General features: G+C 36.8%; 1 protein-coding gene across 2 annotated transcripts in view; it reads left to right on the plus strand.

Annotated features, from left to right (window-relative positions):
* Positions 1-22,803, plus strand: part of ADGRA1 (adhesion G protein-coupled receptor A1) — a 258,986-nt gene that overhangs the window by 42,339 nt on the left and 193,844 nt on the right. The window contains exon 2 of one of the 2 annotated variants that reach the window (XM_086901196.1): positions 348-419. In XM_086901196.1, the coding sequence (XP_086757322.1) occupies positions 348-419 (72 nt within the window). Of the gene's footprint in view, positions 1-347; positions 420-2,351; positions 2,534-22,803 lie in introns of those variants that run through there. The other variant, XM_086901197.1, reaches the window with a different exon arrangement.

The following is a 22,803-nucleotide window of genomic DNA, read 5'->3' on the forward strand; positions in this document are numbered from 1 at the left end:
CTTTTGCTTTACCAGCCTTTTTGCAGACTGGGAAGCCCAACAAGTACCTTAGTGGTAATTTAGAATCTACTTATGAAGTGTGGGCATTTAGCAGGGTTAGAATTTTCGAGCTGGAGTCAAAATCCATTTCTTGACATATTTCTTGACTGTGCTTTTATTTAATAAAGAAGAAACTATGAACATTGGGAAATGGTAATCTTTATTTATGGCTATGATGGGAAAATGCAAATGAAGCAGTGAATTTTGTGATTAGTATTTTACTGAGCAGTCACTTACTATAATTATATGTTTTAGATCAGTGCAATTATCATGTTCTATTAACCAGATTATTTCCTGACTTCTTGTAGGATTCTGAGTAACAACAAGATCTTGTGGTTGAAGAATGGCTCTTTCTTCGGGCTGAGATCCCTGGAGAGACTGTGAGTAACTGATCAGCCTTGCTGCACCTTCAATTAAAAGTCTTTGTACTTTAAATATAGAAACAAACATCAGATAATGAAGTTGAGATGTTCTGAACGGTATTACACAGTAGAGTTTCTAGGCAGTGATCAGGTTATGAAACAGCATTAAAATGAGTGCATGGGGATGGACATGGAGCATACAGGAAAGCACTGCCATCAATTTGGAACTAAAATAAACATCCAGTCAAAGCCTTGTACTACACTATGTACACTATCACAGCGAAGCCTGCTGTATGTAATGGTAACACTAATATACCTGACATGTAGTTTGGGTTATTTAACTCGTTGGTCTCCAATACTTCTCTTTAGACCTATACTAATTTTATTTTTTCCCATGTTTCACTTATAGTATTGCAGTATAGTATATATTGTAGGATAGTACAGCATAGTATTTTAAATATGTTATATGTCCAACAAATTGGACAGCATTTATTGCAGGAACCAACAATGACTTTGATAAAGCTCTGTGGCCATGTATTTCTAGCCTGTATTTGAAGGGGGGAAGAGGAGCTCAGGACGAGCTAGTGAGTTAGGAAGAAAATACTTGGAAACTTCAATGGAAATAAATTAGCAGCAACAGCTATACTATAATAACACTACTTTCTGTATATATAGGCCAGTAATTTGAGAATAATTGTGAACAAGCCTAAAAGGCTATTTTTTATATCTATAGGCAACTTATGGTACCAGTACATCTAAAATGAGTAATTATGTCATGCCTATCTTAAAATATCTCCTGCAGCTTAGGCTAAATTACTTTTATACTACTTTGTAAGAGTAGCTTTATTACGTAGAACTGGTGATATAAAATTGTTGCTACAATAATGAATGCATGAATGTATTCTGTGTGGTGTGAATATTTCCATATGCAAAGAAATTATGTATTAAAATCAACCTTAGCTAATAATTTTACTATAGCTGTGTGTGATATGCATGTTGTTTATGCTTATGGAATGAAGTGGGTAAGTACACCACACTGAGATTTTTGAGTATCCTAAATGTGGTTTTAAAAATAAAGAACTTATTTCAAGGTCTGAAGCAATCCCTTAAGCACCTTGAAGGGTTTGGGTAAAGTGACTGCCAGAACATTAATGCTAAGTAACACTGGATTTTCTCTGCATATGGTTATAGTTGTATCAAATACTTTCTTTAATGTTAAATATTAATGTATTAAATTATATGGACTACTAAGTACTATGGAACGGAGAGTGATGTATTATTTACTAACTGGTTTAATATTAGGATTAACAGTGATATGGGGTTTGTAAAGAAGTCTACAAATATTTGAGACAAAACAACTTAGAATACAGAATAGAATTACAAATTTATTGCAAGAAGGGAAATTAGTAAATAAAATTCTCATGTAATATTAGTAAATGTAAGTAAATAGTGTTTAGAACTAAAGGAAAACATTTCCTCTGAGGTTTGTTTTTTGAGGTTTAATTTACATAGGGGAATTATACTGAGAATATGCTTTTAAGAATTTTATTAGTTAACTAGTGAGAGAAATACTTCAACCTGAAAAGACATTATGGACAGAACTAAGAACAGTGAGGAAACAGAAAAAGTGCCTTAGGTGTGTAGCCTCAAGTACCACCACAACCTAATTTAATTTTCTGTATTGATTTTTCACAACACTACAGATAAAATCAGTATCATCTCCTCTCTTTATAATTCTGTTTGGGTGTGGTGTTAATACAAAAGCCATGATTGGTCCATGAATCGAAGATGGAATTCAAGTGATGCCATTCTCATGATTCAGCCACCCTGTTTCTGTTTCATTTGGGGCCGCTCTGACTCCATATGCTTCTTATCAATATCTGTGAAATCCCAGTTTCAGCTGGAGGGGTGAGAACAGCTGGAATAGTCTACTAGGAGGTGAGTGTGAATGAATTGCAGCTGGATGAGTGCTCCTAGCTCTTGGACAGAGGTTTCCCCAGCTTTGCCTTCTCGACAGAACGTAATTCAGAGTTCTTCAGGTGCTCTAAATGGAGAACTGTGGCACCAACTGCTGTTGATATTTGTGATGCATCAAAATGGACCAAGAACCTTCATTCCTTGCCTGAAAGGAGGTACTGTAGCAGGAAAATCCAGCTTCTTTTAAAATAATGTTAAGTTTACAACATTAGGTGCTTAGGAACACGAGTGTGCTTGAGTTAAGAATTACTCATTTAGTTTGGCCTTGCACTCCTTGTGGTCCTGTTCAGAAGAAAAAGAAATGTGAATGCCATAGAGGAAAGTATCATGTAAGTCAGTAATTTTTTATTTTTTTTTACAGTTACCATGAGCTCATGAGCTAGAAGAGTGTAAGATTACATGGAAAATGAAGTAATTCAATATCAAACTGGAAAAAATTAGAGAAGTAAAATTTCAGGTGGAATTGAATGACTTGTATATTCTGGCTCTTCCCTGTTCTGGAATGCTTAAACCCTCTTTTTGGGTAAAGAATGGTTTGAAGCCCTACTCCTGTAAGTGAGGGACAACTTTCCCTCTATTATTTTGTTTTTCAGTGCATGTCACAACAGGAATTGGGTTACAGAAGCATCGGTCTTAGGTTCTGGTGATTTCTCAAGAGCATGTTACACAAGTGAGGTCCCTCACTGAGCAGTTGTATCAAAGTGGGACTCACATTCTATCAAGCAAATCAAGAAAAGTTATTTAGCCCTTAACTGTCCATTATTAGAGTAAGAAAAAATTGATTTCTCTAAAACTAAGGCTATTGTAGCATTCTAATATTATACATGAGTTATTTTTTTCAAAACGCTTTTCAGAAAATTTCAAAATTTTTTAACCGTAACATAACACTGTTACCATTTCAGATTTTCTCAAGCTGTGTTGCTGCTATAGGAAACCTCATACTAGATTTACAGGGGATAAAGCCAACAAACCAGGGAAAAACATATTTGGGAATACAGTTATTTTCTGTTTAATAATTTAAAGATAGTACTATATTTAATAATAATCCATAATAACATTAATTAAATGTAATAATGTCTAATAAAAAATAGTGATCAAAAGATATGTATGAAATACTAATATTTTTACTGGGCATTTTGTAAAAATGCTTTGAAAAGCACTGCCTCACAAAGGTGCACTTTCATTTTATGTATGTGTATGAACAGTGACTCATGAGTGATCTGTTGAGGTGGCAATCCCTCTCCACAGTTACAAGTTTTTGAAATTAAGAATTGCTGCCATGTGCTGGTTTGGAAAGGTTGGCTCACAAATGTGACATGGCATCTGGATCATGATGTGCCTCTGTGCCACTGAGTTTATGCTGTAGTACTAACAGGAGACATTAAGAAGTGAGGATCATAACTTAAATGCTGTGAAAGAATAAAAGTTTTCTGTAAACTTAGATATTATATTCTGTCCAGGTATATGGTCCTTGAGTTGGAATAAAATCAGAAGTGTAGGTAAGAATATAAATAAACTTCTTTTGAAGCAAGTGTGGTAAAGGAACTGTTTGTTTAAAGATGAAGAGCTGTGTGGAATTTAACCAGCAGAGATCTACAGGCCGTAAATTCTTTAAATGAGAATGCACACCTTGAACCCATTTCTGTGATACACCCTGTGGAGATGGCTGGCTTCACATTAAGGTGGCTGAGAATTCAGTTTGGATCCGAAACTCAGGGCAAAGGCTTGACAGCTTGTAATGATTTCAGTTTTCCTTCAGCCTTCTCTGTCTGCAGTCAGTGTTCTGCCTTCCCAGAACAGCGGGAGTTATCACAGACATTTAAATAAGTTTTTCCTATGCTCTGGGTGCCATAAAAGAGCAAAGCAAGTTGAGCTTTCCAAGCCATGAAACGTTGAAGTAGTCCTTTCAAGTAAGTCTCAGCAATCTAAAAACTCATTTTCTAAAATATTTGGAGGGATCTGAAGAGCTGAATTGCCTGTGTAATTTGGTGATGTAATTATTGCATAAATTGAAACAATATATTACATGGAGAAAGTCTGTGACAGTTTCCTTCTTTAAGAATTATTTTTATTTATTTTTTTATTTTTATTTTCTGGGCATGAGGTTAAGCATGCTTTTACCCAAAGGATCACAGGCTAGTGCAGGTTACCAGGTTACTTGCAGATGCCTTATCACAGCAGTATGTGCTATGGATGCTGCCGTGGAGCGTTGCCATCCCCTCAGTGTGCAGCAAAGTGATAAGATTATCAGCTGTGGCAAGGCTTTTTATGCCTGAGGATACTTGGCCAGCCATAGTCCATGAGATGCTTTTGGGGGCAGAGACTGAGGTGATTGAGCCAGGTGCTCCAGCTGTGCTGGACCTAAAGCTGAGATCCAGACTAAGAAAATAAATCTTTTGCCCTCATCCTGATGCCAGCTGGCACAAACTAATATGTACTTCAGCTGTTATCCACACTGCTAATTTTCTTCCTTTGTCCAGTTGCCTGGACAGCCCCTGCCCTGAGCCCTGGTACCCTCACTGGGGCAGCCTGTCGTGGCTTCCCTGCTGGGGGCTCCTGGTGCTGTGGGATTGTGTGCTTGGGACTTTCAGAAGTGGGTGTATGAAGTGGCTCTCTCTCTCTCTTTCATAACCAAATGTACTTTTTCACTAGGTTTATAGGAGCATTATACCTCTGAGACTGTTGCTCCTTTGTCCCAGTGACTGAACCTCTAATGGGTTCAGAAGCTATTGGGAAGGAACCAGCAAATAAAAATAAAGAAACATACACAAACAGACCATGGTTGCATAAGCAGTTTCCTTGGGAAATCAGGATGAAAGATCACTAAGCAAGATTACACATTTTTCCCAGTTGAGCCAGAAGAAAAGCATGCCAGGCACTAATAAGCAGCAGTGACTGTTTTACAGAAACTTGCTTTGTTACATTTTCTAGACAAAGAAAAATAGTATTGAAGTAGCTCTAAGAATTTAGCATTGAGTTCAATTTTTGGTTTTAATTTTATTTTTTAGCACTATAGATGAGTCTTACTCAACCAGGCCTCACTTAGATTGTATGTAGTTTTATTAAGTGCTGCTGTAGCATCAAATTCCAATCACATATCAGTGCTGCACAGCCACGTGTTGTCCTCAGCTATTATCAGACAAGACTGCCTAAAATCTATTTCCAATAGATTTCGGTGGGACATTCTGCAACTCTATGTTGTGGTGTGCTATGGAAGTAATAACACACTATACTGAGGGATGAAAAGGCTAGAAAGACAAGCATAAAATATTAGACCATAGAAACAAACATGTTCTTATGCAGTTACAAAAATATGATATTTAGAATTTCTTTAGCAAAATTCAGTTGCTGGAAGTGTAAAATACAAAGGTTTGACATTGTTTAACATGAAATTTACATTTTTCTAAATTACTATCCTCTTCATTTTCTCCCTGCCCATACATTTGAAATGTGCATGTGCACACACACACACAAAGAAACAGATGTTCTTCCTAGGTCCTGTGAAGGATTGGAAATATGCTCAAAGAAACTGTTAACAATTCTACTTTCAGCACATTGCGTATGACATCTTTAAAGTTAGAAACTTCTTTGATTAAATTTAGAATATGTGTTCTTTTTTGGATTGTTGTAATAATAGAAAAATACTGGTTATTATGAACTCATAATATTTCAGAGTGACAGCCGGGATCCAGCTGTGCAATGTTTTTGGTTTTTTTTTTATCCCCTTGAAGATCTTGCAGCTGAGGAGTGTGCCCCTAACTTTGTGCAAGCACTTTTAACAGGAAATAAACTGATAAGCTTGGAGACCTCAAATGCCACTGAACCGTGTGTTTAGAGAAATGCTGTGATGGGACTCAAGGAAAGGGCAATCTAAAAATCTGTTTCTTAGGCCTGTTTGTTGTGTAAATAGTCATAGTGTAAATAAAACTATTCTGTTTGATTTAGGCTTTTTTTATTTGGAGAAATATGGAGAAAGAAAACACTTAAGAATCTGAAGTTTTCTTGCAACTTTTTTTTTGCATTTGAAATTTGGATTTAGTAAATTCTCTAGGTCCAGTTGATAATGATAGCAATCAAGTTATTTCTTTAATCTCAAAGAACAAAAGAACAGGTCCTGCAACCATTATTTTTTCTTGTTTAATAATATGTCTAAGATACCTGAGGAAATCTAAGCAGTTTTCCACGTAGAATTTCTTACTGTGTTGGCTTGCAGTTGTTTACAAAAGCTCATTATGCTGCATTACTGTTTGAAGTGACTGGTGATATCTGGTAGATGCAGAAGGATGGGAAATGTCACAGGGGAGGATTTTTCTCCTGGAGCAAGACTGTGCTTTGTGCCTGTACTCTAAACCTGACTGAAGGCGATTCATGTTCCTCTGGGCAGCCATTGAACTTTGAGTTACCCTTTTGGTTTCAGTGTCAGATGAAGAGTTCATGTTTTTAATTTTGATCATGCTGGTGTTTGCATGAGGCAGGAGAGTTCTCTTTGTCAGTCCTAAGCACAGCTAATGTGGCTGGCAGGTTGATGTTAATTGGTAAGTGTTTGCCTGCAGTATGGTCTGTACAAAGACACTTGTAAATACTGAGCTTAAAAGACAAAGTTCTGAAAATTCACTTATTACTGAAGTTAAGGTGCCTGTTCATTCAGAGACATGTCTGTTGCAGGTAATTGGCTTGAGGGTTGGAGATACTCAGGAGATAGAGCTTTACAAATACTGGAAGGGAAAACAAACCCAGTGAATGTAGGCAGTGGACAGATCAGAAAGAGGAAGGAGAACAGTTATGCATGTAATAATCATTTATCACCTAAAATTGGAATAGCTTGTTGTGAAATTAATGTTTTTAAAGCTCATCCTGGAGCATGGATAAAAGCAGTTTCTACCAAGAAAATGAGTGTTAAGCTAGTAAATTGGACTGTATTCTTCAGAGCATAATACACACTTAATACACTTCCTTAGCCATCTCATTTTTTCATTGGTAATAAGTGCCATGGTCAGCTGCTGTAAGGTTTTTTTTTTCCCCTGGGGTTTTTATCCCAGGAAACCCATATCCCTGGGTTAGAACGTCTGGGTCTAACCCATATCCCTGGGTTAGAACCAGATCCTTACCCATCCTGGGACTCCTCCTGCATTTCCTCACACCAGTCTGTCTTTGTGGTGGCTGCAGCCCAGGGATTTTGCCTCTCTTTGGTGCTTGGTTCTCTGTCATTGTGGTAATTTTGGTCATGTTTCTCAATAATGCCAATGTCAGATATATTCTGGTACAGACAGAAGATAGAGATGTTCACTTAAATGAATGTGCTCTTTAAATATCTGACTTCATATACCTGTCAATGAAAATTGTAACTTATTATTGAATTACTGAAAAATAATTAAATGCATGTCAGAAAAAGGGTATTTTTCCATAAAATCAATTTAGTTCTACAAAATACATTTTCTATAAAATCATTTTAGTATTTTAAAATTTTAATGGCCTGGATTGGTGAAATTTGTATGAGGCTGATATGATACTGAAAGGAGATAGGAAACTGATCTTTGAAGCACCAGAATACCTTCAGTTCCTCACTGCCAGCATTTTTTTTTTTTAGCATCAAATAAGAGTTCCTCATTAACATTTACAATATTTGAATTAGATCTTGTAAATCATGCAAAACCACAAATTAAGTAATTGCAAATAAAATTTAATGTTACAATGAGAAGTCTCCCCTGTCACTTATTTAGCTAGAATTACCTAATTATTTCTAACTGACTTTTTAAATTGAGCAAAGTTATTACCCAGCCATGTTTATTTATTGACAGATTTCTGTTGTCATTATATCATTCTGGAAGATGTTATATTTTAAGTATTGCATTCAATTAAAAATACTGCTTTTTAGCTTCTTTGTCTTTTACTTGGAAACAATCCTTCTTAATCATAAAAGACTTTGTATAAATAGGGAATTTTATGCATGATGCAGCAAATGCATAATGGCTAGTTAATACAATATTTATATGCTGATATTAAACGAGAGTATTTTGAAAGAAGAAAATCTGTGAAAGAAGAGGCTTTTATTTGAGAGAAATGATTGGAAATCAAGGACTGTCTTATTTTAAAGTTTTTTTTAGTTTTCAGTCAATTTTTGTCTCATCACTTGATCTCTCTCTACCTCTCTATGTTTTTTTGTCTGTATTGCTTATTTAATATCTCCAAATCTAGTAATACTCGGAGATCTCAGCTTATGAGGAGAGAGAAAGCAAGAAAAAGATGTTTGTGTAATGCCAATTATTATGCATTTTTACCTTATGTGAATTCATTTATGTGTATTCCTTCCCTGACTGGGAAGAAACCTTAATGGGCACAAATAACACAAGTGTTGATTGAGGATACTGATGCTTGTTGAAAATACCTGCCTGGTTCCATAAGCAGCAAGAAGCAACAGCAGACCTAAGGAACCCTTGAAAATATCATGGATCTGGACTTGGAAATCCACTGTTGTTCCTCACTCTTGGTAAAGGAGTGCAGGATGAATTGCTTTCCAAAGTATTGTTTTGCTGCAGGCAGGTTTTTAATGAATTCCACGGGAGGAGGGTGCCCAATTTGCTATCATTGCACAGAAATTCTGAGAGACCAGAGAAGGAGAAACAGGCAGGATCAATGTCACAAGTCAAACTGGGCAAACTTAATTAAAAATTGCCTTTTCATTTTAGTTCTGTGGTCCTTAATGGATCTCTTTATTCTGTCCTATGACTAAAAGTAAGTTACTAATTTAGTAGTGCAAAAGCTGAGTATTTTTTGATACTGCCCTCCATAAAAGAAAGTAAAAAAAACCCACCAACCAAAAAAACAACCTCCCCAAAATGACAGAATCCATTATGTTCTAGTGTGTAGTATCAAAGAGAGATTTAGCATTCTAGCAGGAATTGTAAAACTTTTTCTGTTCTTAATATAACTGTCAGAAACAGAGGAGTTAGAAATTAAAAGTAAAATGACATTACCCTCTCTGTAACAGGCTGTACATACTGTGAGTCTTACAACCATGAAGTATCTATCAAAGCACTTGTAATGCAGTGTGACAGAAAGGTAATGCATTTTTTTCCTCTATTCATTTGTTATTTGCCAGTACAAAGTCACAATACAGACTATTAGACATCACATACATTATATTTTAGAGGATGAGACAACAGGTAAATACCTTGTATGTCTATTGCTGCAGTTGTGATGTTGTAATGTGCAAAAAAATGCAGTGATTCTAGAAAAAGAGGATGTTTCCTTTGGGATATTACAGTACTGTGTAAAAATAGCAGTAATTAACTCTGATAAACAAGCTAGCAAATCAATCCCATTGTTCTAGTGCAAGGTTCCAGAACCAGGTGTGATTCCCATCTTTTCTTTATACCTTAAACCTGTTTTTTGTTTGCCTCCTAAACTGCCACATTTGTCTGGTTCTGTGTCATAGCTGTTCCCCTGGAAACATGGGCTGCCAGGCCTTGTCCTTGCTCTGATCCCACGGTTTGCAGTGAGACCCAAGACCTGCTCAGGGCTGCCTTCCCTCGTGCTGGGGGTGACAGGAGTTTGTCATTGTGAGAGCACTGATCATGTTCCCTGGTTCTGACCTGGAACTGTGGTTTCAGCTTGGGCAAAAAGTTGCCAGCAGCTGGCACAGATGTGGTGTAGCCACCAGTATTTAAGATGTCAGTGTTTGCCAGGCTGCATTGATGGACTTTTGAGTGTAGCTATTTGCAAAACAGATTTCTGTTGGAAATGTGAGCATGGCAAAATAAGAACGTTCACTAGGGGACACAGGAGTTTCACAGGAGCATCTTTATCATAGATACCAGTGTTTCATTTAAACTGCTTTCTATTCACAAAATAATAGAATCTTTTTTGATTGGCAAAGCTGAACTATATACCTATAGTATATATACCACATATATATATATATATATATACACACCATACTATCTATTTTTGGTATATACTATAATGCCATTTAGGACTGATGCAAGCTGTGTTTCTGTGAAGAAACACTGATTGGTTGCAACAATAGGGAAAACAGAAGTGTGGTTTTAGGGCAGTTTGTATGAAGTCAGAGAGAAGCATGCTGGGAAGCCAAGCTGATAAAAATTAGTGTTAGTTCATCAGCAACTGAGCTAATCTTGTGAAGGGAACTGTGAGGTGAGTTGGTAGCTGGATCCTTTTCAGTATGAATTATACTGAATTCAGTATGTGGTTTTGATTCCTCTGCTGTAGGCTATTGGTGGAATAACCCCCTCAAACTCCAAAAAATACTATATATTATTTGTATTCAGATGCAGTGGGGTCTTTAAGATGTTTACTGTCAAGAATACCAAAAGGTTGCCTTGCCTGGTAGTAGCTGTACCTAAAATGTGAGAGACCTCAAGTTCTGACTAGGGACGTCTCAACGTCTTGGTGATGTTGGCTGAAAGTGAGTATCCAAAGAGAAGCTCCAAACTCAATCCTTCCCTCCCAAGGAGTTTTCTGGGCCCTACTGATAACTTTTCTTTTTGTGTCTCCACCTCTGACTTGATATCAATTGACAGACATTTCTCAATTGCTTACTTATGAGGACAAAACTGCCTGTGTATATAAGTTATTGTCTGCCAAAAGTGCACGTCTGTAGACTAGGCTGGGAGATCTCAGATGAAAACTTGCTATTACTCATTCATATCATGCTGGTCTGTAAATGCTCCAAGGGTACCAATGACCCTGGGAGCTTGCTGCCCTCAAAACTTCTGGGGATGCCTGCAGAAAGCACAGCTTGTTCTCTTGATGCTTTTGCTTCGCCAATAATCTCTGAGAAGGCAAAAAAAAAAAAAAAAAAAAAGAATAGAATTGAAAAGGAATGGAAAGAAGGACTATGGTTTATGCCAGTTTAGTTTAAAGAAACAAAAATCCCCAAAATGAGTTGTCTGAAGTAGTTAGGAAAGCTGATGTAATATAACAGCTGTGGGCAGTTTTTCTCCCCACTTCTTAATATAGACAGAATTGATTAGTTGGGTGTAGTATAGTGCTGCGTGTGTCAAGTAGGTACAAAATGGTTGTTCTCACGAGAAAATTGCATGCAGACTTAGCACATGATAAGCTGTCTTGTGTTAATACAAATTGCCTCCTTCTTGAAATGGAAAGTGACTGGGAGAGCTATAGAGGATGTTTGTATAGTCTGAGCTATGCACATATTCTGTGAAAAAAGAAAAAAAAAGAGAATTACAAAATTCCACTATGTGCTGCTTTAGAAAGCATTTTGCTGAGGAGAATACAGAGGGAAACATTGTGCTGAAATAATATGTGTATTTTTATTTGCTTTTTAACTTGAAAAAATGAAATAAAATTGATATATGCAATGTTAGTGAGATTCATCTGATAAAAATAAGTCGTTTAAATTAAAAATAAGCCACTTGAGTTAGCATAATGCAAGAAACTTCTTGAAGCATAAGTAACATATTTTTATCATGCCTTTATGATCTAGGAAACTGCCAAAGGGGCAACTTGAATCTCTTAAAGTCAGTTAGTCTTTGTCTATGAAAAAATATGAAAGATGCTAAATCAGGAAAAATATGTTAGCTGTAGGTGCCTGTAAAAACCAGATTTATTAAAAAGCCTCTGCCATAACTGTAACACTTCTGCCATGATGCTATAATTAATGGCCAATGAAGGAAAGTTTTACAGCTAATGTATGTATTCAGACACATGGTACATTTATTACTTTCACCGAGTGTGTTTTACCATTTTTTTTCCATTCAGTATTCCCATTTGTTTGTTCATGCAAAGTAAGTTAATACTTTTTTAAAGACCTTTAAGACATGCTTTTCAGCTGAAAGGGCAGTTTAAAGTACATTGTGTTCAGAACAAAACAGTATTTTATGTACTTTGTCAGCAGCTAAATTGAGAATTTGATGCTTTTTTCCCCTTTGTACCATTAATTGCTTTTAGTTATTTCTGAGAAATGCAAGTGCCTCACCAGGGACAATTCTCCCATTTGAGTGAAGTTTAAATACTGTATGAAGCTTTCCTACTGTACAGACTTATGTGAACTTACAAAAATATTTAGGAATGTAAGACCTGAATGGGTTGCAGCCAGCCTGAACTTCCAGGGATAAAAAGAAAATTTGTTGAGCTCTTGCTCTCATCATATACACCATAAACGAGCCTGTCCATTAACAGCTTTCCAGCACTCCATTAACAGCACTGGAACTTCAGCATAATGGCTCTAAAACTTATAACGTGTCACAAAGGAAGAAATTGTCATGTACCACAGGTTGGGTTCTTGCATTTTCCTTTTACATGTCTTTGCCACTGTAACCAGTAAAAATCCTTATGAGCCATTCTGAAAGTTTCTTTATCCATGACTGTGCCAGCAAGGTACACTCTTCAGTGCTGGACTAGAGCAGGGTACCAGTGTCATATGTCATATAAACCATCCAATACACCCTCTCAGCCTTTTTTAGTAAAACAGGAGGAGCAGGGGAAACTCCTGAAGCCATGTTTCATATCAAACAAGGAATAAATAAATGTTGCTGGTCCTGGAAGATGCCTGTTGGGGATTCAGCTCTGGATTTGTCAAGGTTCATGTCACAAGCTGCAGTTTCTAACTCTAGTAAGCCATGTTCCTGCATAAACAGTATCAAACTGAACACTTGAAGGCTGCTTCAAATCTTTATTTCTGATTTTCTTATCTATTATCTAAATGTGCTCATAGCCTATTTTTATTCATATGATTTTATAGTACTGTTATTAACTTGAGCTAATTCTATTCTCTTTGTAGGGTTCACCATTTATAAACAGTGATGTAATACTCACTTTCCTCATCTAAGCAAGCCAAAAAATGATAATCTCTGAGTGACATCATGAAAACAACCATGAATTGTACATACCCTTAAAAAAATTATTGGCACAATGCCTGAAGTGTATCTAAAAGTAATATTATCTGCAAGGATTTATTTTATACATAATGGCAATGTACTGCTAATAGTCTAAAAAATGGATTTTAATCCAGTTAATTTAATACTCAGATAAGTACAATTTCAGCTTAGTTTAGCATTCAGAAATGATGTTCATGTTGTAGAACAAATATGGTTGAATATAGAAAAGACCCCTCTGGACCCTCTCCATGCAGTAAATAAATATCCTTGGGAAATTCACTATGACTGCAGGGCTTGGGAGGTCTGTACTAAGCTGCTTTCTCTGGTCTTGTGTAACAAGCCAGTGCTGACCAAATGGTTACTTAAAGAAGCCCAGTGAAAATTTAAAGCTTCCTGCTGAGGAAATTGAATCGATTCTTACTTTCCATCCTATTTTTATTTTTGTTCCTATTTTCAGGTTGAGTGCTGGATGGGTGGGGGTGTTCCTTTTCTTTTTCCCCTCTCGAGAACAGAGAAGTCAGTAAATAGAACATTTTTTTTTTCTTTTTTTCTAAGCTCAGTCATCTGCACGGAGGGTAAAATACAGAGCTTTTATTACAGGTCTTCTCTCCTGATTTCCTTGAATTCAGGTGTTTGAGTAGCAGTCTGTGATGATTACTTTGCAGTTTATTTGTGTAAGTCAAATTAAGCGTCTTTTACTCAGAACAGAAATGAGACATTTCACTCATTGTTCCCTATTGCCTATCTTATTGCACAGCAGCTGCTCCCTGGTTTCACAGAGCTATCTACTCATGTATTCAGACTCTGTATTACTGTAAGATGAGAAAATTCATCTTAGCTAGTAGCTCTGACATAACTTCTCCTCCATTCATTAATTTCCTACCTTTCTACTTGCCTTGCTCAAATCTATAAGCAGTGACAATGAAAGGAAAAACATAGAACAAAAGTATAAAAATGGTATTATAAAATAGTAAATAGTATCACAGAGGTGGAGGATCAAATATTTGTAAGGGGTCACCAGTAGCATGTGGATGGAAATGGTCTTTATGCAGAGCTTCTGTTGTTCATCCTTACATAAGGAAATTTCTGGTCTTCCCACCTCTCTGTTGAGTTGCTGTGCTAATGGGTGTGTGTCCTAAAGTTTTGTTTTCTCATTTTAGATCTCTTCCCTTTGAAAAGTCCCAAAAGTTCTCTCTTTTTACATTAATTGCATCATAAACCTAAAGTTTTGTTTTCTCATTTTAGATCTCTTCCCTTTGTAAAGTCCCAAAAGTTCTCTCTTTTTACATGAATTGCATCATAAAAAAATGATATTTGTTCTTGTGTGTGATTCCATCATTCTATCTGCTTATTATTGTGTTAGAGGACCATAACACAACACAGACACTTTGTTTTTAAGTCTAGCATTCTATACCTGAATAATTATGTAAACAGCTCTGTAAGTGTTCATGAAGTCCTGTATTCTTATTTACTTTTGATCCATTTTCCCCACAAATCTGTTAAAGCTTTTTCATATGACAGTTTCTCAATAAAAGAACCAGGTTTTAATGCTCACAAAGGTGAGCTAAGCCAAGTTTCATTTCTCCAGCCCACCTAATGTCTCTCAGTAGCACTTGTGGCTCTTCTGTGTCTCCATGTTGTTACAGAGGTGCTGTTCCCCAGTGCTCAGCTCTTTTTCACAGGAGCAGCCAATGTTTCTTGAGAAAATAAAGCATGCCACTGAGCAGCTATTTCATTAGCTGGCATTTCAGGAAAAAAAGTAGGTGCAGTCTGGGAAATGAAACTCTGCCTGATACCTACAAAGAATGTAAAGCCATAATTTATGAAGGCTGTGTGCTGGACACATGGAGCCAAGCATGTGCCAGCAACGAGCATGAACTCTTTGGGGCTCTGGGCTGATGCCAACTTACACAAAAGCTGGTACAGGTACGTCATTGTTGCTGCTATTGCTACAGCTCCTGTAACTCTGGGTGTGCCAGGCTTTCTTTTGCTAAATGAACCTGGGGAATTCATTTCTTTAAATATTTGATCTTTCATAGTGAGGTTGAGGTTCAGTTGGCTAAAACTCTAGAATTTTTAATGAACTGTAGAGAATTAGCTGTGTGATTTCTATTTATTTATTTAAATGCTTGCATGTTTTAGAGTTTTTGCATATGTTGCTGTAGTGTGCTGTTTAAGCCACTGGTGGTACACAATAAAGTCCCATTGATTACCCCATTTACTTGGTATCTAAAAGCATCTAAAAGCAGATGTGGATGGTGTTTTCATTAACTGGCTTTAAGGAAAACTTACTATTTACAAAATTGCTGGGAAGGGTAAACAACATTTATGCTATTTTGTGATCCTCAGTCAGATTTCCATGAAATGCACATTTTCTGAAACCAAACTTTTTCTAATGACCTATTAAGTCATAGCATAGTTCAGCATTTAAAAGATGATATATGAAAAACAAATCCTAATGAAGTGTGGTGAGCCAGCAAAAAGCAGATGGAATCATGCACGGTATTACTGCTCTTGCAGAATGACTGAAAGAACCTTTTATACCAGTTACAGATTTTACTGTCAAACTTTAGTAATGGCCTAATGTTCAAAAAGTAAACTGTGAGAGCAGCTGCTGTTCACTTTCCTACTTCAGTCAGGCTGAAGTGAAACTGGAAATGGTACTTCTCTTGTTTCAATATTGAGATAGAAGTAGATTTCTAGCTTAGAGCTACATGAGTGCACTGTTTATATCAGTTGGTAGGACAAATCCATGTGAGATAAGTATGAGCTGATAGATCAGAACAATACTGGCACTTTGGCAGTATTGGTTCTGTGTGCCTCTCGTACCTCTCATTACCTCTCCTTTCCCACTGGATTTTCAAGCTCCTGTGTGAGACAGAGAGTATGGGTTCAAAGAAATTGAACAAGAGAGCGCATGTGCACGTATGTATAATATCAGTGCCAATATGCCAGCAGTGAGCCTGAAGGAGGGCAGCCTCTCTGCTCCACCACTCACCCAGAAAGTTAGCAGAGCAGTCAATCAGCCAATTACCCAGCAAGCTATCTACATCCTCCAGTGCTAAAAGGCAAAGCAATTTGGTTTTATTCTTTACTGACATTTCTCTTTTGCATGTCAGCTATTTTGTGCATTTTTGTGTGTTAAATTTGAGATTGCATAAGCTTTATTTTCTGGCTTATTTGCTTCTATCTTCCTAATTATATATTTATATCATTTTATTGTATTGCTGAAAAAAAAGAATTTTTAAGCATTAGTACTATTATACTTAAATGTACTCATTTAATTTTATCCTACCTAACTTTATAGAAGATGTTATGCAATTAAATTGAATGTGACTGCTTTACTTCTTACGTTTTCATCCTAGAAAGGACTTCAAGTAACAGTGTGAGAATGGAGTGATAGAAACAGAATATGAGGCTGCAGGTCTTTATCTTCTGTCTCCTCTTTACTCTCTTCCCTACTCTCAGGGACGGAGGCAAGGGAGGTGATTTGAGCTTTCCATGCCTTGCGCAGGAAGGTTACAGTTCCTCTAAGGAAAATATCCCTACACATGCATACACCACCCCCTGGTGATTCAGGCTGCCTGTCTCCAGGTTATTTACAGGTAACCTTTAATTAGTGATTGTCATTGTGAAATTGATTAACTATTACCAGACCCAAAGATTTATAATCGTTTTATTCTAAAGAAACTTCCCTGGGGTCCAGTCAGTTCTTGATATAACACAATTTTCATCAGCAACAACTACATCAGGAATTATTTGATCTGCATGATTTTTGCTTGGAATAGTGTTCAGCAGTTCAATTTCTACACATCTCCCATACGTTTGGATTACTTTTTTTTTCTTTTTTTAGATAATTTGAACCATTATAAATTTGAATACCCATTCTTGGTTTTCTTTGTTGAAAGATGAGTACAGGTTGTAAATTTTTTTTTGAGGAAAAAAGATCTAATTTACTGCACCACAGAACTCTTCCTAAATATGTTTTATGCTCTATTTTTATGGCTGTTTGATGGAATTGTATATTGTATTTTCCTAGAATGGAATAGATATTGTCATTAAAGTAGTGTTGCCACTTCCGGCAAATGTAGCATTATATAGATTATTTGTACACAATTTTTCTTTAAAATCTTCTAAAATGTGGACTTATTTCTCCAATGAAACACTTAAAAGGTTGAAAGTTTAATTTTGAGATTTTTTTTCTCTTGCCATAAGAAGTCTCAGAGCTTAGTACAGATTAGTTCTAATTCTGTGTTTTTAATCTCTGGTGTGAATAGTTTCATCAGATCTTTTGGTTATTGTGTGGTTCATTTTAGGTTAAGCCAGGGGTTAACTTCTTGCAGAGATTCGTTTAAAAGCAGATGGGTTCTTTCTGAGGACAAATGTACTTTGGCCAAGATTTAAAGAAATCATTCAAAATTAGGATTTGCATCCATTCCCCTCTCCTCCCTCAAGACTTACATTAAGATTTGAGATATTCAGACTTGAAATCTGGCAGAAATTTGTCCCTGTGTTTCAGATGGAATTTTGCACAGTTCAGTGATCTGTTTCCATTTGGCTGAGATGCAAGATTTTAAACAATAAACATCACATTTGTGCAAAGGTTATATTAAACAGTGTGATCAGTGATGTAAAAAAGTGCACTTGGTACATTATTTGTGTGTGTAGCATAAAAACTGTGAAAATTCCCAGGAAAAGTCTTTATTGCAGTATCTTGCAGGATTCATGTGGATAAAGAAAGTGAGAGAAAGGAGTTCAAAGACATTTGCAGGTCTCAGGACCATAATTAATATAGTCCAAGTGAATGAAATCATGGATGGAAGAATTTTAACTGCATTCACTGGGGTCTGAGTAGGCAAATTCTTATTACCAGCTCTGTGTTCATGATGACAGAGTTAGAATATCAGTGGCTTAGTATGCTAAAATCTGTACAATGAACTATATATAAAGCAATAAAAAAATTCACCTGAAATGCTAATATCTTAGTGTCACTTAAAAAAAGGGTAATTTTGCAAAAACAAAGAAAACTTTGAATCTAGCCAATCAGCCCAAAATTTATTATTCTTAAAATTTATAAAAATGAAGAAAAAAAGGTAAAATACAGAAAAATAAAATAATGTTGTAGGTCAGATTTTGGTCTTGTGGAACGACAAAGGTTTCTGTTTCAGTTCTGAATGACCTAATAGAGCTTAACAATACAAGCATTAATTGCTAAAATAATTATTTTACTACAAACAAGTCAGATTAGGTGGTCTTGGCAGAATGAATTGAAAAATACTATGCATAAGCTGAGAGAAAAAAAATTGATAATTGGACTATAGAATTATCTGTCTTTTCATATTGATTTTACTTGTTAAAAGGCCGTTAAGAATTAATGTTTAAAGGGTTACCGTGGCTGTAGGCTGTAGAATACCACCATTAGGAATCCAGACATTTTCCTTATGGTGATATATAAACACCTATGCTGACAAATATCAAATATTCTCCCTTCTTTTTCTTAGAAATCCAGATGTCATAATGGGCATTGCTCTTACTGTTTACAGAATGCTTCAGTGCAGTTGTCAACTGGATGGTCTCTGTGCATGTTAAATGTGGGCATGAGCAGGTCAATAAATTTTGTATAATCCTGTTGAATACTTAATAATAGAATAGAATGTAAAGCAAAGTAAGCTTATACTGAGTTTGAGGTATATTTTTGAACAAACTTAAACTGGTCCAATTTGCATTTTGCTTGTCTTCCCTGCTGCTAATAAGTCACATGCTTTTGAAATTGATATTTATTGTGTATGGTCAATCTCAATGTAGCTGTAAGATACTGTGAGCATGAAAACTTGTAGGCAGATTAATAGGACCCATTATTAATCTCTAACTAAGCCTGACATGGCACAGATGTGGTCATTTGCTAAAAAAATATTCTGTCTTCCTGAGGCCAATAGTGAGAATTATCTGAGGATTTAGAGAACTTTCTTGACAAACAGTTCTGAGGAATGAAAGTCAAACAGAGAACACTAAATATTTCACTAATAAAAGGACACTAGCTTTGGATTTATTAGAATAAGCTTGACAGAGTTAGAAATGAATGTATAGGAAGACTGCCTGTTTTATCAGGGTTTGCAGAGCAATACCTTTTGAGCTTCTCAGCTGCACTGAAGTGTCACAGCACTGAGCCAAGCAGCACATTAACCAATATGAGGGAGCTGTGCGTGCTCAGCCGAACTGCAGATGAAGGTGATCTTTGTAGATGGCAATATCAACACTTACAGCTCCCTGACTAAGGTCCCTGCTTCTAAAAAAGATTATGGGAAATAGTAAAAAAAGAAGATAAATAGAGGAGAAGGAGAAATGGAGTATGAGATAAAATAAAAATCCAGGTGGAGAAAGCAGGGCTGGAAAATTTCTGTCCTCACTGCAGAGGAGATGAGTTGGGAAGGTCAAATCCAGGATACCTGTGACCAGGTGCTGGCATGGTGACACTCACACAGGGAGGGTGGAGAGTACCAAAGAGGTGCTGAAAAAGGAGGAAAAGTCATTGTTCTGAAGCTGCTTAAACCATCAGGCATGTTGTGGGACTTGAGCAGGGCTGGCTAGGCCTGGCTGAGGATGCTGGGGGACACCTGTGTTCAGGTCCATGTTCTGTGTTCCTTATCCCTGGAATGGCTGCAGGATACTGCAGAGAGAGTCATGTGCTCCTCACAGCGAGGAGGGAGAAGGAATAATTCACATTGCTTAAAAACAACACGCTTCAGATAGACATTGCAGGGCACTGTAGGGGGAAACTGGCAATGAGTGAATGGTCTGTGTTGTATTAGAAAAAAATATTTAGGAGTGTCTTGGGAGCAAAAAAATCAAGCTAAAAACTGTAATTCCTCTGCAGGACAGTGCTTACACAGTTGGCTGCTGCATTGCAAAACATTTGTTTTGCACAACTATGCCAGAGGTAAGTATTACATACTAATACACGTGACTCTGTCCTCCCTCAGTCTGACAGCAGCTTGGATAGTTTGCTGAGGGTTTGCTGATGGCTGCCTGTCCTCTGTATAAAATCTGGGCAAAGGGAGAAATGTAGGAACCCCTGGAAATAGGTCTTTCTGACTGCGGAAGAAAATAAAAAGGAAAAGAGCAGCATAAAGCCCTTCATCTTTCCAGTGAAAATAAAGTAATAGATTGGGAGATGGCAACATCATCCAGTTTCTGAGACATCACCATTATGCCTGGTCTTAGAGATGTCTCCACCTTTGAAATACAACAGCCTCTAGCAGATCTGGAGTATAACCTGCACAAGAAAAACTGATCGTAAAGGAAAAAATCAATTAATTCTTAAACAGTGAGTAGATCCTGCTGAAGTTGTGATATCCTGGGATGACCTGCAGAAGGCCAAAGCTGAGTCTTCCATGTTTAAGCCTTCAGCTTAATACAGAGATGGTTCTTCTTTCTCTTCCCTAATCCTTTTCTCCATTTTTTGCCTTATTATCCTTTGCAGTGGAGGAGACATTCAAGGTGCTCCTCATCGACATCGTGCTGATTTTAAAAAAGGGACATGATTTCATCCCTTTTTGGGGCTAGAAAATGCAGAAACTCAGAAGTAGGAAAAGGGCAGTGGTTGTGAATATGAATTACACCAGAAATATTGATTTGGTTTTCATTTGTTCAGACCTTTCTTAGAATGACAGGCTTTGCAGCAACTGTGCTTTGGTGTTTAAAAAGGAGGTTTCTATCTCCCTTGAAAAGAAAGTCAGTTAAAAAAATAAAGTATCTTCTTTCTTTTTTTTGTTTTGTGTTTTTTTTTGTCTTGCGTTTTTTTTGTTTGGTTGGTTGGTTTTGGTTTTTTTGTTTCCTTTTTAAGAGTTCTGGTTATTGAACTGTAACACTGACCACATGTGCATTAAAACTATAAAGTTCTTATGAATCTTTAATGAGGATATGTCCATGTGTGTACAAAGTAGATGGTTTTAACAGAGGCACCTCAGTCACTTTTAATTTTGTTCCCTCACCATCCCCCAAATACCTCAAGGGCTCCGTTCTGCATTCCTTACTCATTTTGCTTGCTCCGGAAAGACTCACAATCACATTAATTTAAAGACCATCACCTCCTTCCCCCGCCAAAAACCCACACAACAAAACCAAAACTCCATTGCAAAATCATTTTGATCTCAGAAAACAGGATGATTTTTTCCCCTTGATAATTTTCAGAAGATTTTAATTAATATTATAACTGCAAAGAGAGAAGGGTCACTTTTGGAAGTGCTTGTGTGCTGCACTGTGGTGATCTGGTCAGTAATGTTATTTTGTTCAATTAGTTGCTGCTGTAATTTGGGCAGGTGAGGCCAGTCTCAGAGCAGGCAAGAGGAGCTGGTTGTGTCTCATCCTGGGAATTCAGTGGCATGGCAGATGAGGATCCTCCCTGTTGACTCCATGTGAGACCCCATGTAGCAGCCACCTAGTTCTGATGCACTGTTGGAAATAATAAAGGTCAATGCCATTAGAAATGGTGTATGAGTAAAATGCTTATCCTGCAGGAGAATCTCAAAACCTACTAAATGTGGCTTAGCTGTGAGTTTAGTAAAATACTGATGAAGGGTTTATCCTTGCTTTCAGAAGTATGGGGTGATGGCAGTCAACAACCATAGAGCTATATAAAGTACAGGATAAAGTAAATATAAAGTCCTTTCTATTAATTTGCTTTCTCAGGAAGGTTGTCCTTGCTTCATTGACTACATTTTAAGAAGTTACTCTCCTTAAAATATGTTCCTGCTTTTGAGAAAAGGAAACTGAATAGAAGAATTAATGTTTTGAAATGGAACAAGAAACATGTTTTATTTTGTGGGTTTTTTTTGTCCTAAATAAGGCTTCACAGTAATATACCTAGTAGCATTTGTGAAAATGGAGATAGAATACAATGGAATGGTAAAAAAATAAACCACTTAAGCTTTCTTTTAACACCAGAGAGGATAAGAAATGGTTGTTTCACAAGTAAGTTGTTTATCAAAGTACCACTGTGAGTTATTCCCAGTGTCTCAAAATGAGCCTTAACAATGGAATTGCTCCTCTATTACTGTTTTTAAAAACAGATTCTGAAATTTGAGGCCAGCTGTATACAGTTCCAAACTAAGGAGGTTTAGGAGGAAATTCAATACAAAGAACAGCACAGCTTATGAACACACTGGGTTTACAGGTCTCCCATTTCTGGTTCAGCAGGTACCTATTGAATAATAATGGGGGGAATCAGGCCAGTTTTTATATTGTGACTATGGGACAGTGAGATCCATATGCAGGGACCCACCTCAGCAGCCAGGACACCAAGGGTGGGCTGTTTGTGCCTGTGGGAGGTGTTGGACACCTTGGCTTTAAAAGGATGGGCATTGGCAAAGTAACAACCTTTGTTATTTTATACATGTGCTTGCCTCTGGTTCTATTAGATTCTCTTTGGTATCCTGCAAAGGCATCGAGTAACACTTAGAATCCAGCATCAGGGGAGGCTGGATGTGGGATAGGATTGTATATCTTTGTGGGATTATATTAGGTGACATCCAAAAATTGCTCTCAGGAGTTTCTACTGATCTTCCAGG

This window comes from Cyanistes caeruleus, chromosome 8 (assembly GCF_971803275.1).
Source record: "Cyanistes caeruleus chromosome 8, bCyaCae1.hap1.1, whole genome shotgun sequence".
Taxonomy (NCBI): domain Eukaryota; kingdom Metazoa; phylum Chordata; class Aves; order Passeriformes; family Paridae; genus Cyanistes; species Cyanistes caeruleus.